This window comes from Echinops telfairi, unplaced genomic scaffold (assembly GCF_000313985.2).
Source record: "Echinops telfairi isolate 266 unplaced genomic scaffold, ASM31398v2 ScPeMD7_18;HRSCAF=68, whole genome shotgun sequence".
NCBI classification, from domain to species: domain Eukaryota; kingdom Metazoa; phylum Chordata; class Mammalia; order Afrosoricida; family Tenrecidae; genus Echinops; species Echinops telfairi.
Genome location: NW_022103915.1, coordinates 99053298 through 99071527, shown reverse-complemented (window position 1 = coordinate 99071527; position 18230 = coordinate 99053298). Strand labels below are relative to the sequence as shown.

Sequence of the window (18230 nt, the reverse complement as noted above, 5' to 3'; positions counted from 1 at the left end):
GCCAATCACAAAAGGACAAGTATTATATGAATCCACTACTATAAGGAGAAACACCAATTAAATAAATCTCAGAAACTAATTCCTGAGCAAAATGGGAAAAACCTACCTACCGGCCATGAACCATACATCACCTCCCTTTCATGCATTTCACAAGAGTCACCTGGAGGGAGGAGACCTCACATGGTCTGGGGCTGACCCCCTTCAAGAGGGGGGAATGGGAGATGACCATCCACTGGAGGCTATACGACATCGAGAAAAGGCTGGGGCAAATCAATGGAAGGAGTTTCTTGTCAGAAAACCAAACTAAGACCAGGGGAGGGGAGCATCTACATTTAGGAAGAGACCCTGATAGTTCTGTTGGTGAGTATGGTGGGTGACTGGGGAGAAGTAACTTCATATTGGGAAGGTATGGGAAACAGAAGGATTTCTCCCAAGTTGTCTCCCCCAAATATATGCCAAACTTAGCTGCTTGCGAATGACTATGCACTTGGAGGTCATCAGGAGTAGCCATCTAGAGCAAGCAGACACCACTGTTTATCCCACAAGTAGGGCCCACTCTCTTCTGCTAAGGAAAGTAGTTGTCTGTTTCCTGTAGGAGACGCCAGAGAGGTCAAACCCGCCCAAGGATGACCAAGATTTGGCTGCCATCATGAATCTAGGGTCCGCCCATCTTGTCACATGTATACCCCTAGACCTTCCCATTCCTATGGGCACACCCCTAGCTCAGCCCCTTCCTGCTACACTTATGCCTATCATACATCCCCTTCCTACAATGTGTATGCCTATTGTACTGCCCCTTCCTGTGACGGTGGTTACCTGTAATCATATCCCCCTTATGAGATATAACCCTTGGTGAGCAATAAAGTTGAGGCTCTCCCCAGTCCTTGCTCCCAGGGGCTCTCCTGCTCTCGCTCCTGAGGCTCTCTCCTGCTCTCGTGGCCGGGCTCCCCCAACAAGGACCACCAAGCGGGGGCTGAGGCGAGCATGCTACCATGAATTGTGTCTGACTCCATTATTTGACTCTCTCCTTTACTATAATCTTTACTTATTATCATTGTACAATTGCACCAACCGGACCTGTGATGATTTGTGGGGGACCCCCCTTCAGCCCACAGGAAGGGATGCTAAACAAGGATTGTAGGGAACTTAGGGGGGCAATGGACCCAATTTTCTGTTTCTGGGTAGACTCTACAAATACATTTCTACCCAACCTTCAGTGAACCAAGCCATGGACTAAACACCATGATGACCTTGGGTGCTGACCGCGCAAGCAGCACGGCAGAACACAGGGGCTGCACCAGAGGGGCTTAACACAGAGGTCCAGCTGAATGACCTGAGCTCTGCCTCGAATGGACGAATGGACGAAGGACGGGGGTACTCTGATGGGAGAGGAAGCAGAGAGTGGCTGCCCCTGGGCTGTGGAAGCAGTGGTCATTAGACCTTGGGGGAAACCCCCGGCTTGGTGGGTGTCCAATGGAAAGGGACCATATATTTAGCACCTCGATGCACCCCTAGCAGTGGCATGACAGGTTTTGATCTGTTGTATCGGGACCTGCACTTGGAAGAACTGATCCGGGAAGTCTCCCCCTAGCACCAGGACGGGAGATTGAACTATGTAGGGCAAGAATTCATGGGCTGCAGCTCAGAGTGGATCTGTTCTCCCACAGACTCCTCAAACTGACAGTGAGTGTCATTGGGAAAATTAATTAGTCATCAGTGCAATCGCCTTACACCCCAGGGGTTTGTACTTTTTTGTTTATTAGGGTTTTGTTTTCCTGCCTTTAGCTTGAGTGTTTTTTTGGTTTGGGTTTTGGGTTTTTTTGAGTGTTTTGTTTTGATTCCCCCTTTGTTTGTTTGTTTGTTTGCTAGTGGATTTGTTGCTGTTGTTGGTTTTTTATTTTGTCATAAGACAACTGCCAAAATAAACCAGAGTCATGCATAGCCAACCCATGGGCGAGCAGATGGATTCTGGGGTCCCACTGAACTCTAGCCCCAATCCAAGAACAGTTAGTTCTGCTAACATGGCCCGGCTGGATACATACCTTCAGCAAATGATCACTGAAGATAAGGGTGCTACAGCAAAGTGTGGTGAAGAAAGCAGATGGTGCCCGGTTATCAATCACAATAGTGTCTGGGATCATAAAGGCTTGTATTAAAAAAAGCAGCCATCTAAGTGAGGAGTCAACTAAGTCCACGTGGAAGAAGCACATCAGATGTGTGATCCAAAGATGACAAAGGGAAAAGTATCCGAGCCTAAATTGTGAACATCCAATTTGTGGCAGGCTATCAAGGACAGCAGGAACCCAAAACCCATCTGCAGAGCATCTAGTCCGATTAAGCCCCGGGCAGATCCCCTCTAGCCACAGGCAAAGGTCTGGAACAGCCTTACTATCAAACATAGATCACCGTCATGCTGATTGTGCTGGGTCAAACTTGATACCCAGCCAGTTGACCTCCATCTAGAGAGTCTAGACCCAACCTGAATTTGTTCTAGGTACAATGATCTCTTGCTTGTTCCATGTCAAAAGTTTTTTCCATGTCTTTTAAAATATTGGTGATGGTCTTTTCTTTCTTACCCATTGTTTGTATTTTTAACTTTACATTACTATTGTTTTATCCTTACTAAATAAAAAAATACAAAATAATTTTTAAAATACATGTTAGATTTCATCAAAATGAAAGAAAAAATGTGCATCAAAAAACTTTCATTAAGAAAGTAAAGAAATAGGTGTCAAGTAAGGCTGGTGTGGAAAACACACCAGCCTGTGGGATCCAAGGATTGTCGATAATATAATTCACATCTAAAGGAGGGAATGGCATTAGAGCTTAAATTGTGAACACCTGGTTTGCAGAAGGCTATGGATGACGGTGAAAGCCCAAATTCCTTTTGCAAGGTCCACACATAGATTAAGCTTCCGAAAATATCCTTCTATCATAGTTAAGGGGTATGATTAACTCTGTTATCAGACAGAAAGCATTATCAAGTCAATTATGGCCAACTTAGGTTAAAATGTAAACTCTTCTCATTTGATCCTCTGTTGACCCATTTCAAAGCGGTTTCAGTTTAAAAGAAAAAAGTGAAGCTGAAATACATGTGGATGAAGCCCCTGGATAATCCCCTCTGACCCTGGAGCTGGGCTGTGAGCAGCCTTGCTGACACGACAAACGCACTGCAAAGTGGATTGCTGCAGATGCAGTCAGGTTAAAATTCAGCACCCTATGATTTGATCTCCCTTATGATCCATGTAAATTTGTTCTAGTTTTTAATATCTTCTGCTTTCTTTTCAATTGAGGTTCTTATCTTTGATTTTCAAGTCATTTTAATAAGAGCTAATTCAGACAATCATTCCATAGTTCAATCACATCAAGCAGTATTGTACAATTGCTACCAAAATTAGTTTCAAAACATTTTCTTCTTTCTTGAACTCCTTGATATCAGCTTGATATCCCCCTGACTCCCCCACTTCCCCCACCATACCCCCCAGGAACCCTTATTCTCCTTGTTGCCTCTACAGGTTCATCAATCCTGGCTTTTCATATACCGAAAAACAGTTAAAATCACACAGCAGATTCAAGATTGCTACCCACAATAACAAACTACAGCAGATATAAATCTCAAAATGGAAAAAAAAAACACCAGAAAATATTGAAAACCACATCAAGCACAAAATATATCAGAGAAGGGATCAAGTGACAAGGTTTTAACTGTTCGAATTGGATTTATCATTTTAATCTACTATAGTCATCTCTCCAACACTCTCTGTCTGGTAACCAGGTTATCCCCATGCCTCAATTATGGTCCCAGGGAAATCACTGGAGGTTTATTCCCTATGTAGAACCTGCAAGTGTATTTGGGGCTTCCACTTCATCCATCACCTCCTGCAACCAGAGTCTCACCATTTCAATTTGGATAATACTCTCTTCTTCGGATTTGTAATTTACAGTTCGTGGATCACAGATGTTGGTGTGCTTCTTCTGGGTGGACTTAGTAGAGGTCTCACTTGGATGGCTGTTTGCTTGGAAGACCTCAGACACTGTTCTATCTGATAGCCGGGCACCACCTAATTTCTGCGCCACAGGAATTTTGCTACAGCACCCCTATCCTCTCTGTTTCCTTCATGAGGGTGACTATTGAGCAGGGCCATGGTGTAAGAACTAATTGTTCTTAGGTTGAAGCTAGGATTAAGTGGGAACCCAAAATCCATTCCTGAATCTATGGTTTTTAATTGGCTCTGGATCACCTTAGAGACATCCTTGTTAGTTTACAACTGAGGTTTTTATCTGTTTTATAACTTTGTTATTGTTGTTAGTTTTTGTTTTTTAATGTTTCTCTGTATAAGAAATCCAGGATAGGTAAATCTAGAGACAGTAACTGGATTAATGGTTCCTGGGGGGTATGGCAGGGGAGGGTGGTGGGAAATGGAGAGCTAATAGCGATGAGTACAAGACTAAAGAAACTGTCCTAAATCTGTGGTGATAATTGTACAACTGTGATTGAATTACTGCATTGTTTATATGAATAGATGCCAATAAAACCGTTTGGAAAAAAGTAAAGATTTCATCAACCTGTAGAATAGAAAGAAAACATTTGAGAATCTTTAATTCAATGATAAGGGTTTGATATCCAGAATATATAAAGAATCCCTACAAATTCACAACAAAGACAAACCACCCAAGATCAAAATAGGCCAAAGACTCAAACCGTCATTTCTACCAAGAGGCTTTCTACACATGGTCAAGCAGTACGTGAAGAGCTGACCAACAGCGTGAACCATTGTATTCTTTCTGTGTGCCACGGAGTCCACGCAGACTGACAGCAACTCTAAGAAGCCCTGTTGATGTAGGGGGTCACACGTTGGGCTGCTAACTAACCTCAGGGTCAGCAGTTTGAAACCACCAGCCACTAGTTGGGAGAAAGGTGAGACCTTATATTCCTGTATAGACACCAGGAGCAGTTCTGTTCTGTCCGACAGGGTCTCTATGAGTCAGAAATGACTCCATGGCTGTGTTTGACTTTTTTGTTTGTTTGTTTGTTTTTTAAGGAGCCCTGGTGGTTGTGGAATAGCCATTGGACTGCCCGCAAGTCAACAATTCAAACCTACCTTCTGTTCCAGGTGAGGATGAGGTTTCTGCTCCAGTACCAAGGGCTCCTGATACCAAGGGCTCAAGTAGAAAGAAAATGTTTTGAGAATGAGGGCAACAAATGTACAAATGTGCTTGACACAATGGATGGATGGATTGTGATGAGAGTTGTACGAGCCCCCAGTAAGATGATTTTAAAAAATAAAAACAATAAATTTTAAAAAGAAGAAAATCTGATAGGACTGAAATAAAAATAAATAAATAAAGACTGGCAGTCTTGGAGACCCCATACCTGGTCGCCGGAGTGGGAGTTGCGGTGACGGCAGTGGGTTTAGGTGGGTGTGGAACAAAGCAGAACTGCCCCGTCGGGTCTCCTCGGCTGCCCTCTTTGTGGGAAGACAGCCTGGCAGCTAATGGGGAGGGAAGGTCGGCGGTTTGAAACAACCAGCTCCGAAACCGGAAAAAGATGACACAGTGGCTCTCATGAAGATTTAGTCTTGGAAACCCTGTGGGCCTCAGAGGCTATAAGTCCTCATGGGAGCAGAGAGCTTCAACTTTCTCCCTCAGGCTGGCTGGTGGTTTTGAACCACTGACCAACTCATAACTCACTATGCCGCCAGGACTCTGGTCATTAAGTCGTTCATGAAAACAAAAACAAATACAGCAACACTATCACCCTATCGGATAGAGTTGAACGGCCCCTGAGGGGTTCTGAGACTAATTCTTTACTGGACTGGAAAGCCTCATTTATCTCCGGAGGAGCGGCTGGTGGTTTAGAACTGCAGCTTGCAGGCCGCAGCCGAACAGCCTAACCCACTATGACACAAGGGCTCCTTCATCAGTCAGTAAGCGCTGTGACATCAAGTAAATTCTGGCTCTGTGGATTTTCATGACTGTAAATCTCTACAGGAGAGGAAAGCCACATCTTTCTCCCACAGAGCTGCTGCTGATTTCAAACTGCTGACCCTGTCGTTAGTAGCCCAATGCATAACCTCTTCAGTCACCAGGGCTCCTTCATTAGTTGTTGTTGTGTTAGCCAGTCAGTCCCAACCCAGAGCAACCCCGGGTGCCACAGAAAACACCGCCCAGTCCTGCACCCTCCTCACAATTGCTTTTATGTCTGAAACCATGTTGGAGCCACTGTGTCAACCCGTCTGGTCACAGGCCTTCTTTTTCTCCGCCCTCCACTTTCCCAAGCAGAGTGCCCTTCACCAGGGATTAGTCTTTCCTGACAACATATCCAAAGCTTCTCCATCCTTGACTCTAAGGAGCATTCTGGCTATACTTCTTTCAAGACATATTTATTTGCCCTTTTTGGCAGTCCGTGGTACTTTCAATATGCTTGGCCAGCACCACATTCAAATGCAGATTCTTCTGGGGTTTTCCTCCTTATTCAGGGTCCTGCTTTCACAGGTATAGGTGATTGAAACATCTTGCCTTGGGTCAGGCACACTTTAGTCCTCAAAGTCACTTGGTAGCCTTTCAACACTTTAAGGAGAGCTAGCACAGACTGACATTAGGGAAATTCAAATTAAAACCACAATGAGATATTGCATCACACCCACTGGGATAGATCTGGTCAGGAAAAAATGTCAACTAACAAGCGTTGGTGAGGATATCGAGGAATTGGAGCCCTTTTGCACTACTGGTGGGAATGTAAAATGGTACAGCCTCTGTGTTCCTCAAAAGTTACACAGAATTACCATATGACCCAGCGATTCCATTCCTAGGTATACATCATAACCTAGACACTTGAAAGTAAGGACTCAAACAGATACTTGTTGCCAATGTTCCTGTCTTGGTATTAAGAAACGCCAAAATTACAGATAGGAACTGGAAACACAGGGAATCCAGGACAGACGATCCCTTCAGGTCCAGTGGTGAGAGCGGCGATACAGGGAGGGTCGAAGGAAGGTGAGGTAGAAAGGGGGAACCGATTACAAGGATCTACATATAACTTCCTCCCTGGGGGATGGACAACAGAAGTGGGTGAGGGGAGACGTTGGACAGTGTAAGATATGACAAAACAATAATAATTTATAAATTATCAAGGGTTCATGAGGGAGTGAGGATCGGGGAAGGAGGGAGGGAAATGAGCTGATATCAAGGGCTTAAATAGAAAGCAATGTTTTGAGAATGATGATGGCAACAAATGTACAAATGTGCTTGACACAATGGATGTCTGTATGGATTGTGATTTGTATGAGCCCCCAATAAAATGATTTTTTTTAAAAACAAACTATGGGTATCCTTGAGAAGGGTAATTTCAGAACACTTCACTGAGCCCATGCAAAACTTAACTTGGACTTGGATCAAGAGGCAGAACAAGGGAATACTGCATGGTTTAAACTCAGAAAGGGTGTCAGGGTTGTATCCTCTCACTATACTTATATATTCTGTATGCCAAGCAAATAGTTAGAAAAGCTGGATTACAAGAAGAATGCTGCATCAGGATTGGAAGAAGGCTTGTCAACAACCTGTGATATGCAGGGCACACAACCTTGCTTGCTGAAAGTGAGGAGGACTTGAAGCCCTTGCCTATGAAGATCAAGGATGGGAGCCCTCCGTGTGGATTACTACTCAGTGTAAAGATCAAAATCCTCACAAATTGACCAATAGGTAACGGTCATGATCAATGGAGAAAGAGTTGAAGTGGTCAAGGGTTCACCTTGCTTGGACCCACAATCAATGCCCATGGAAGCAGCAGTCCAGAAACCAAATGACGCATTGCATTGGGTACATCTGCAGCACAAGACCCCTTAAATGTTGAAAAGCAAGAACGTGACTTTGAGGGCTAACGTGCACCTGACCCAAGCCATGGTATTTTCAAGCCCCTCCTTCGCATGTGAAAGTTGGACACAGAACAAGGAGGCCTGTTCTAAGAAGCCTGGGTGCATCTGAATGACGGCGGGGCGGGCAGTGTTTCACGCTGTTGTACACAGAGGGTCATTAAGAGTCAGCACCGACTCGGTGGCACCTGACACGCTTTCAGGTCAGGAAGGACAAGAAGAACAACAGCAGGACAGTACCGGGGTCAAAACAGGCCCCAAGTCCCTCAGGAGCAGAGCTGCTGTGACGCGTGGTGGAAATTTTCAGAAACGGATGGCAGTGAAGGTCACTGAACTTAACGGATGTAATTAATGTCACTGAGCACGTACTGTTGAAGTAGAAAACGGTTTTGTGGTATTTTCACTACACACACGTACACCCCTCCCCCCCGAAAACCACAAACGTTAACATGTGGGGCCGAAGGGAGAGCGCACCCGCAAAGTGATGGGTGGGGCCACAAGCAGCCCGCGCACGTGGTCCAGGGACCCGGGGAACACGTGACTAGGCGGGCGTGGCCTGGGATGTGAGGCGGCGGCGGCGCACCCGATTCCGGCACTCGACCCCCGCTAAGGCTAAGGCCACGTCCACGGCCCGGAGCTGCTCCGCGGGCGATGCGAGGACGTCGAGATGTCCTAAGGGTCCACTCACCCCTCGCCGCGGCCGGGAAGCGCTGTAACTCCCTGCGTACGGCTTCCAAAGCCGCCTCCGCCATGACTGCCGCCAGCGAGCCCGAAAGGCCCTCCCTGAGGCCCCGCCCCGTAGCCAGACATCCCGAAGCCCGGCCCCGCCCCGCCCCGAAAGGCCCCGCCCCCCGGAGCCTCCCCTGGAGCAGGCCTTCCTTTTGCCTGCCTCACAGGCCCGCAGCCCAAGGTAATAAATTGATTGTTTATTGACAAGTCCATACATCAATACAAACGGACACGTTAAAAACAGCCCGGAACCCGTACGAGCCCGAGGAGGAGGAAAGCGCCACGGCCTGGACAAAGTATAAAAGTTATAAATAAGGGCCTTCAAACCTGGCCGGGACAAATCTGGAAGGGGGTGGCCCTTGCCAGTGGCCTCAGACATGCAGAAGGGGACGGGCGCCAGCCTGACCCTAGGCAGGGGGGAAGGAACCCACCTTCTGAAAAAAAAAAAAACTTTGTATGAGTGTAGTCCCCTCAGGATGGGGAAAGCCAAGCCCAGAGGGCCAGGCTAGAGCCCTACTTTGGGTAGGATGTGGCTGTTGTGAGCTGAGGGATGACCAACCCTCACAGGGCAGCTGGCAGGGGCAGCCCTGCAGGGACCACCTTGGACTTCATGAGCGCTGGAAGCTGCGGCCTCATTGCAGCTTGCCCATGCAGGTGACAGCGGTGGTAGAAAGTGAGGTGAGATAGGTTTTTATGTCAGGTGCAAAGCAACTGATGTGACAGAGCCAGGCATCCTTCAGTGCCCAGTTCCCTTCCGCCTATGCAGCCAGCAGGGTCTGGAGGGCTATCCAAGCCAGTGAGTGGGCTTTGCAGCCTGAAGCTGTGCTAAAGCTGCCCTGCCCTTTCGGGGGCAGAGGGAAGCCACAGGGGTCAGAGACACACGCTCTTCACCCAACTCTGACAACCAATGCTGCATTACTTGGTCTCTCTCTACCGCCTACTGTGCCTCATGTCTGTCCCCTCTCGATCCTAATCACTGCCCCACTCGTTCAATACTAAACTAGCCTCGCACCTCTGCCACTTACCTGGCCCATTTCCCACCTTTCCAGTGTGTCTCTTGGTCCCCAGGCCTCCCTACCCAACCTCCAGCACCTGGGGAGGCTCCTGCCCGCCAGACCAGGTTCCCCCGAGGCATCTCCCATTAGTTAGGCCTGGGCACCCAGAATCCAGAATTGGGTTTAGTGTGTCTCATCTCTTCTGTGCCAATGGTTGAGTTGTACATGAGCCAGGTGGTGAAGCTGGGGCAGGAAGTGAAGCAGAATCAGGCACACAGCCACCATTCAAGTACTCAAGCAAAGAACATAGAGCCGTGTGCATGTGTGCCTGTGTGTGTGCACGTGTGCGTCTGCATGTAGGACAGTTTCATCTCATAGCCAAGGTCCTTAGAAGGTGGGCTGGCGCCCTGTAAACCATAAGGAAATTCCCACACAGGCTTCTGACTGAGCATCTCTCAGGATGCAGGGAGCAGGTAGCCTCTAGACTCCGGCAGCCTGGTGGGGACTAGGGTTGGAGAGGAGGGGGAGGCCTGAGGAAAGGGAATCAGGCTGCTATGTTTGCCCAGCCAAGGGCTTACTGTCCTGCAGCAATGTCCCACAGCTGGTTGCACCAGGGCTGACTGGGGGGGGAGGGGGGGGGTTAGGAGTAGGTAACAGATAATGCTAGGGGTCCCTTAAGGGGGCATGGGAGTGGAATGTGGTGGAGGCTGGGGCCCTGATAACAACCGGGGTCTCCTAAAGGCAGGCAATGCCCCGGAGGGTCAGTGGGCTGTGAGGAATTGGGGAGAACCCAAGGCCTGCTCTGCAGCCAGGCGAGTGCAGCTGGTCTGGGAGGGGAAGTGGAGGTAGAGGTGAAGCTCCCATTTGCTGAAGGGCACTGACTACCCTCCCACCTCTCACCTCTACCCCACAGAATACCCTGTGTATGCTCCACCCCAGGGAGCTGATCCCTGCAGTAATTTCAAATGGCTTCGAAAATGGGAGGGCCGGCCTGCCCATTTCCCCAGGTGGGAAGGCTGCCCTCCCACCCCTCACAGCACCAAGATGACTTAAGACCTAGGACCGACCCCTGCCACGAGCCACGAGCCCTGGGGCTGTGGAAGCAGGGGTTCCAAGGAAGTGAGGCAACAGTCAGGGAAATAAATTAATAAATACAGGGGCCTCTGAGGGGCAGACGGCCCTCTTGAGCGCTGGTCCCTGCGGGCCGCTCCAAGCCTCCCCGCCCGCAGCTTTTGGTGAGTGGCAAAGGAGCCACACTTTGTCCACTTGGGAGAGTCTGCGGGAACTCAGAGTCTGCGTTCCATGCGCCGCTCCACGGCTCGAAGCAGCAGCTCCGAGTATTGCTCCAGCAGGGCCTGCGTCTGCTCAGCTCCCACTGCCCCTGGGCTGCCCCCCGGACTGGCCAGCACGGCCCCAGCCAGGGCCTCCAGCTCCTGCCGCACTGAGGAGAAGGTGTCTCTGAGGAGCTGAGTGATGCGGCTCTGCTCCACCGAGGGTGTCTTGCAGCTGGCCACCTGCAACAGGGCCCCAGGTGAGCTGGAGAAACTGTGGGGGGCTCCACACTCCCCGAAAGCAACAAAGTACAAAGTCCACCTTTCCCGGCCCAAGCTCAGCAAGAAAGCCCACACCCTCCCAGGGCCCAGAGGATGAGGGGCTGGAACCAGAAGCTCTAGGGCTAGCCTGAGGCAGCTTCCATCAGACCCTCATGGACTGCCGCCTGCATGAGGAATAATGAAAAGGGATGCTCGGGACAACAGGTGCGCAGGAACAGGCACCCACTGGGCTCCTCCTGAGGAAACTAGGGCAGGTGATCTCTCAGGGTGGCACTTGGTGACTGGAGCAAGTCTAGCTCTCTGCCGGAAGTGGCCAGGTAGCACTGGACTCGATAGCCCTGCCTGGGCTCTCACCCACTCTGCCCAGGACTGGCCCACCAGCAGAGGAAAGACCGTATCACGACTGTCCCGGAATCTTAGCATCTCCAGCAGTTGGTACTACAGTCACGCCGTCTCCTGCCAGGGGGCACACTCACCACTCGGTAGAGCCGCATGGCCCGACGCATATTGTCCTGGAGCTCCGCCACAATATGTTCACACTGCTCCAGGCTCACAGCTGCGTCTGGGGGAGACAAACGGATGAGCTTAGTGAGGCCCCCTCCCCAGGGTCTGTGCAACCAGGAGGGGCCTCCCCACAGCCATGCACCCTTCTCTCCTGGCCCTGTCCTCTTCGCCCAACACCAAACAGAAAACCAGATCTAGAGGAGAGGTCTGTCCAGCCCTAGGGCCAGGAGCTTTGTGTTTTGCCAATACCCTCAGTACTACTTGGTCCTCTTCAATACCTTCAGTTCTTGGTCATATGCTACCTCTTGCTCAGTGTATTCCCTCCCTCCTCGTTTGATACTTCCTGCATGATTTGAATTATGGTTTTGGTGAAGACTACTGAAAGAACCATGGACTTGGCAGGAGGGTCTCACCATGAGGGGTGTGAGTTATGGATCAAGACGGGAGCAGACAGGATGCAACACGCCAGAGGCTGGACACACAGAAATGGAATGGAGCCAGAAAGCGGCCAACAAAGACGGAAGAGAGAGGATGGAACCAGAGATGAGAGCTGGGGGCTGTGCACACCTGAGTCCTGGTTCAGGGCTGACCCTGGCCTGGTGCATTCCATGGGGCTAGGAGTCTTCTCAGGGAATGGGGGGTGTATGTTCTCAGGACCATGGAGGAGACTGCTGACTGCCAGTTGCTGGGCACAGGGGCTGGTGGGTCCAGGCTGAGCTGGGTCCTCTGTCCTAGGCTTGGGAATAACACCCTCCCCGAAGCATGCCCGCCTGTCAGATGCACTGTGAGCCTTCCCCAGGCCTGCTGGGGAGCCAGTTCGCTCTGCCTCTCCAGGGGCGCAGCCTTTGGTGACAGGTGAGAAGGTGGCCAGGGTAGGGCGGTCAGGCAGTGGTTTGGGGATGTCCAGGACCAGGTGGGCCCGGCTAGGCAGGGCCAGCTTGCTGAGTGGTGAGACTCGGACTGGAGACGGAGCTTGCAGTTCAGCAGTCAAGCCCAGGTTCTCCCCGACAGAGATGCTGCGGGCTATCTTGGCCTTGGAGCTGGTGGTAGGGTTCTGGTAGGAGTGGGGCGGCGGTGGACAGCCATTTGCCTGCATCACGGAGCCCAGGGCCTCTGGGGCCTTGGTCTCCCTGGTGAGCAATGGGCCTGGTACAGAGGTCTCATCTGCAGAGGAGACAGGCAGGACAGGGCAGGGGTGAGGAAGGCTTCCAGGGCCCAGGAAGGCTACCTACGCTTCTGCACACACCTGCGCAGGGGCATCCCGGGCGAGGTGTGACACCGAAACGCCACGTTAAGCTTACCCCTTTTTTCTCATCCTCTTGCACCTCACACCTCACCTCCACCCCGAGCAGAATCCACCAGGCTCCTCACCCTGCGGCCCCAGGCTGTGCACAGACTGGGCTTCATGGAGTCCACCTACGGAACCGGCTATGGCTGCTCTCTTGGAGGCCCAGCTGCTGTCAGGGCTCAAACGGCGTCGTGGCAACAGCATGGGGGCTGTCTGCTGGGGTCCAGGGTTGCCGGGGGAAGGCTCTGCTTCTGGGGGAGCACCCGGGGGGTTGGCATCACTGCCTCTCAGCTGCTCACCAGACACCTGTGGTCCCTGGACTGGTTTGGACTGTAGGGCTGGGCTGGAGGCTGCTGGTGATGGTTCCCTACAGGGTGAAACGTGGACGTAGGCCTGGACAAGGCTCAGCGCTCCACCAGGCCAGGGTGCCAGGAGGGAGGACAGGCACAGGACCAAGCCAACTGTCCCCAACAGTCATGGGCATGTCAGATAGATGCCCTGAAGGGAGGCAGGGTGGGCCCTGCCGGGAGCCCAGACAGGAGTGCAAAGCTGCTGGGGGAGAAGTCTCCATACCTGAGTGGGGGTATCTGCACCTGCTGCAGGAATCGTGAAGAGATGCTCCGAGACTCTGTCCTCTCTGGCACCCGGACTGGGCCCCCTGCCAGGGGGACAGACATCAAGAATGGAGACAGTGGGCGGGCCAGCCTTCTACCTCCCCTGCAGGGAAGCCCAGAGTGGGATCCCGCCCTTGGACCCTCCTGTTCAGCTAGGTCAGGTGGGGAGAAGGGCCATATGCAGTGGCCAAGTGCTGAGTCCTCAGCCCCACCTGGAGCTGCCCCATTGGCCAGGGTCTCAAAGTGCTGTTTGAGAAACTGCTCCTGGTCCGGGGTGTGGGGGCTGCCTTCTTGCAGCTTGTAGGAGTCAGTGCCTCCCTCCTCTTCTTCTTCTTCCTCCTCGCCCTCAGCTGGCTCTTCAAGGTCTGAGGAGATGCCATCCACACTCAGGGGTTCCGTGCTCTCAGAGTCTGGATGTGGGGAGTGGGGGGGGGAGGGTGTAGCTATCACACTGCGCTGCCCCGATCCGCCCCTCCCCCACCCTTCTCTGCTGGCCTCACCTTCATTGGGATGCTCAGGGCTGGAAAGGTGGCTGCTGCTGTCATCCACCGAACACGCGCTGTCAGGGCTGTGCTTCTCTGAGCCCCTGTTGCCTGGGTACACTCTCCCCAGGACCCTGCGGGCCGGGGCCTGCACCTGGAACTCACTGCAACAAGGCATGGAAAGGAAGTGCAGTGAGAAGAGAGCGGCAGCCCACAGCCTCCTTCTCAAACTCTGCCTGTGAGCAGGCCAGAGGAGGCAGCAAAGAGGGGGCAGGCTAACCCTGAGAACCCTCCCTGCACAGCCTGTGGAGTAGTTTGCAAAGAGTGCAAACTACTCCGCAGGAAGGGGAAACTGGGGGATGCCTGACCCCTCGAGGCTGGCCTGGGCAAGACCCTTGCCTGGTATCCGGGGTGGGGCTGTCACTCAACTCCGGGTAGACAGTCCCATCTTCGATGGGAGCAGACTCCAGATCTTGGGCAAAGACCCCTTCCTCTTGGGACAACAATCGGATAACGTGGGAGCAGGAACAGAGTTGGGAAACCTACGGCCAAAGGGGCTTTTCATTCTGGGAACACACAAAGGCACACTACTGCGGTGCCCTGGCAAGTGGCTGGGCGAGGACTTACGGAGGGGAGCTAACAGCCAGCCTGGGCCCCAGCTGGTGTTCTGAGATCAGTGCCCTGGGCTGCCAACGTCCAGCCACCAGGTACCACCAAGGGTCCTCCAGGTCACCACACCCAGGACAAAGGCCACCTTTCCCTCTCCCCACTGCCCACCCCAACCACCATCCACTCAGACCTCCCCCCTGACACCCCCACCCACACCCCCGCAGCTTGGGTTACCATGCGCACTGCAGAACAGAGCCAGACTGAGGCTGCAGCTGGCTCACCTGGCTAGCGTGGGAGGCCTCAGGGGCTTGCTGACCAGACTTCCCAGAACCAGAGAGGGTCTTGGCCAGAGAGTCCTGGCTGGAGCCCTGAGAGCTCTGAGCTAGTGTGTCCAGCTGCCGCAGGTCCAGCATGGAGCGAACGCTCAGCGCCACCCCCGGCTGAGTCCAGCGCCCCCTTCTTCTGGGTCCGTGGTTGGATGCAGGAGTTGGGCCCAGGAACCCGGTCTCCTGTGTGGGGAGCGGGGCAGCAGGAACACCAATGGACACTCATAGATAGCACTTACTGCATGCTATGCCCTTAACATTAGCATTAACTGACTAGCATTAGGTATTCATTTACTTCATCCTCACAATAACCTCTTATCCCCTTTTAACAGGCAAGGAAATGGAAGCACAGGGTTTGTGTACCTTTGCCAAGCCCACAGTCTACATAAGTCTGGTTCCGGAGCTCCCACCCTTGCCATCACCCGATATTCTCTCATCCTGCTCTTCACCTATGAGCGAAGTGTCTCTAAAAGTCCCCTGAACTGGGGACAGCCTGCACAGGGCTCCAAAATCATTTCACTGTACCGAGGACAAAGTCGGAGTCCAAACTGGACATTACAACCCAGTCAGCATGCCCTGAAGACACCTCACCAGCACTTCCCCAAAAACTGCTGCTGCTGGGCCAGGAGCTGGGGGTAAAATCTTGAGCTGGGGGAGAGGAGGTGTGGAGCTGCCTGGGTCCTGCTCTACACATCGGTCCGTCAGTTCATCTGCCCATCTGTGTTGTCTGGCAGAGTCTTCTGCCACTACCACAGTGGTTCTCAACCTGTGGGTCGAGACCCCTTTGGGGGTCGAATGACCCTTTCACAAGGGTTGCCTAAGACCATCGGAAAACATTATTTCCGATGGGCTTAGGAACCAAGACACCGCTCCTCTATCCATCTCCAGGCGGGTCCGCCCACATGCAGATAAACCCACATACATGGAACTGACATGAAGACTGTTACCCATGCTACACCATGCTTCAAGACAACATTTCAATTATTTGTCATTAGAAATAAATATTTTGCAGTCTGAGCAAACAGATCCATGTCCTGCTGTCTTGACTTCCGGGAAGATGGCGACTAAGTAAGGCATACCAGAGGGACTCCGTAGAAATCAGCCGAGGAGAGTTACTAAGAGTGAAATTCAACACTGCTGGATCACAGGAGGAGCATCATAAAGGTAAGTAGGCTCAGATCCACAGGATTTTGAGGGGCTGGGGGGTTTTGGCTTACCACAGTGGAGGCCAGCTAGGGTTTGATCATTTGGAGTCAGTATAGGAGCTTAATCTCAACACATCCACAGTTTGCCGCTGCCCCGGGGCAGGGATTAAACCCTTGCAGCCCCACAGGCAGGGATCGGGTCTCAGCTATATTGTTACTTTTGTTTCCCTCTCTTCTCTCAATCCCCCCAGTCTCAGCAGGCTTAGTTTTTTCCTTATTTTTTCTCCTCTTTGTCTCTTCCCTGTTCTTTCACACACCACTGCTGACCTCTAGACCACTCCCCTTAGCCTAGGGCATCAACACCTGTGCCCCACCCAGTTACATGAGCTCTGCCCTGTGCAGCGTAGCCAGAGGCTTGGGAAATTCCAGCTGCCACCAGGGGATATCCGCCCAACTTCTCACTGGGGAATTCCTGCCTGTGTGGCTGGGGGAGCTCTTATTTTTCCTCTTTGGTCCCAAGTCACAGAGGGAACTTCCTCCCTCCTACCTTAGTGCCTCACACGGCCTAAGACTAAGGTGACCAGACATCCCGCTTTTGGCGAGCCAGTCCTGATTTTTAACAATTTTTCCCACATCCCGCGGTGTTTTAAAAAAAGTCCTGGTTTTTGGAAAGAAAGCACGACAAGCTAGGGTATCCGGTTTTCGGCTGCCATGTGGCTATTTCACCAGGATATGAATTTTATCAATGGTGTCAGGCTTTTGTCCCGCTTTATCAATGTTAAAATCTGGTCACCTTACCTAAGGCAGCTCGGCTAACACTAACAAATGTTCTAAGCGGCTGCAGGAACCTCTGCCCAACCTCCACAGTGATCTACCTGGCCAGGACAATTCCTCCCATGATTCGCAGTGTTCTACACCAACGCAGGCAACCCATCAGCATTCTGGGGCACTCCCCTTTAGAGTGAAACCACAGGAGGATAAAGTGGTAGGCTAATTCCATAGGGAAATTAGTTGTAGGCAGTTCGATGAAGCTTTCCTACAAGTCTCCCAGAGAGAGCCAGTGCTCTTTGACTCCCTGGAAAAAGGCACCTGGCTCCTCTAAAACAACGCAACGCAAACAGCAATCAGCCCTAACGACCTCAACGACAAAAACAGGAGAAACAAAAGGCAATGGCAGAAGATATTCTGAACTTAACGACATGCATAGAAGAAGCAGACATCGAGCTGCCACAGAGAGAAAATTTCAGAATGCTGCTTGGAGTCATCATACAGGATATGAGGGAAACAATACAGAAAAAGGATGAAATGAAGGAGGAGATAAAGTCCATACACCAAAGGGAAATGCAAGAGCTTATGAAGGAGATAACAAAATCCAATAGCAGACTCACAGACCTCGAGAATCAACTGGAGGAAGCAGAGAACCACACCAGTGACTTGCGGGACAGCCAAGCAGACTTTAACAAACGAGAACAAAAATCTAATAAGATCATCAGAGAAGCTGAAGAAAACCTAAGAGCTATGTCTGATGATATGAAGAGGACCAACATCACAATAATCGGATTACCAGAGGAAGATACAACAAAGTCATTTGCAACAATTGTGAGAGAATGCTTGGAGGAAAACTTCCCCAACTTAATAAATGAAAACCAGGCAACCATTCAGGAGGCTGAAAGAACACCAGCTAGACTGAATCCCAAGAAGAAGTCACCCAAGCACATAATAAACTATCTAACTTTAAGGAAAAGGAGAAAAACATGAGAGCCCATGGGAAAGACAAGCAATCACATATAAAGGTTCCCAAATGAGAATATGCTCAGACCTATCAGCAGAAACTATGAAGAAGAGGAGAGAGTGGAGTAAGATATTCCAAAAACTGAAGGAAAACAAAGCAAACCCAAGAATACTCTACCCAGCCAAATTATAGATCACGATAGATGGAGAAGTAAGAGTCTTCCCAAACAAGGAATAACTCAAAGAATATGTTAGAAGAAACCCAGACCTACAAAAGATCCTTGCCGTAGGCGTGGTGCCCCAACAGACTGGACTGGAAAACACTCTTAAAGGCCAGTGATCCTTGAACTAACTACAAGCTTTTCTTTCTTGGTATATTTTAA

The 18230-nt window shown here is 51.0% G+C and overlaps 2 protein-coding genes across 4 annotated transcripts in view; both read right to left on the bottom strand.

Annotated features, from left to right (window-relative positions):
• The window catches only part of LOC101655913 (bifunctional peptidase and (3S)-lysyl hydroxylase JMJD7), a 34849-nt gene extending 26214 nt beyond the window's left edge, over positions 1-8635 (bottom strand). For both annotated transcript variants that reach the window (XM_045288061.1, XM_004712728.4), the window contains exon 1: positions 8560-8635. In XM_045288061.1, the coding sequence (XP_045143996.1) occupies positions 8560-8623 (64 nt within the window). In that variant the 5' untranslated portion in view covers positions 8624-8635. The remainder of the gene's footprint in view (positions 1-8559) is intronic.
• A 380-nt stretch (positions 8636-9015) lies between these two features.
• MAPKBP1 (mitogen-activated protein kinase binding protein 1) overlaps positions 9016-18230 on the bottom strand; it is a 66681-nt gene continuing 57466 nt past the window's right edge. For both annotated transcript variants that reach the window (XM_045287846.1, XM_045287847.1), the window contains 9 exons: positions 14927-15154; positions 14436-14578; positions 14055-14200; positions 13767-13964; positions 13514-13598; positions 13024-13307; positions 12220-12816; positions 11625-11710; positions 9016-11109 (listed from right to left, as the gene is read on the bottom strand). In XM_045287846.1, the coding sequence (XP_045143781.1) occupies positions 10882-11109; positions 11625-11710; positions 12220-12816; positions 13024-13307; positions 13514-13598; positions 13767-13964; positions 14055-14200; positions 14436-14578; positions 14927-15154 (1995 nt within the window). In that variant the 3' untranslated portion in view covers positions 9016-10881. The remainder of the gene's footprint in view (positions 11110-11624; positions 11711-12219; positions 12817-13023; positions 13308-13513; positions 13599-13766; positions 13965-14054; positions 14201-14435; positions 14579-14926; positions 15155-18230) is intronic.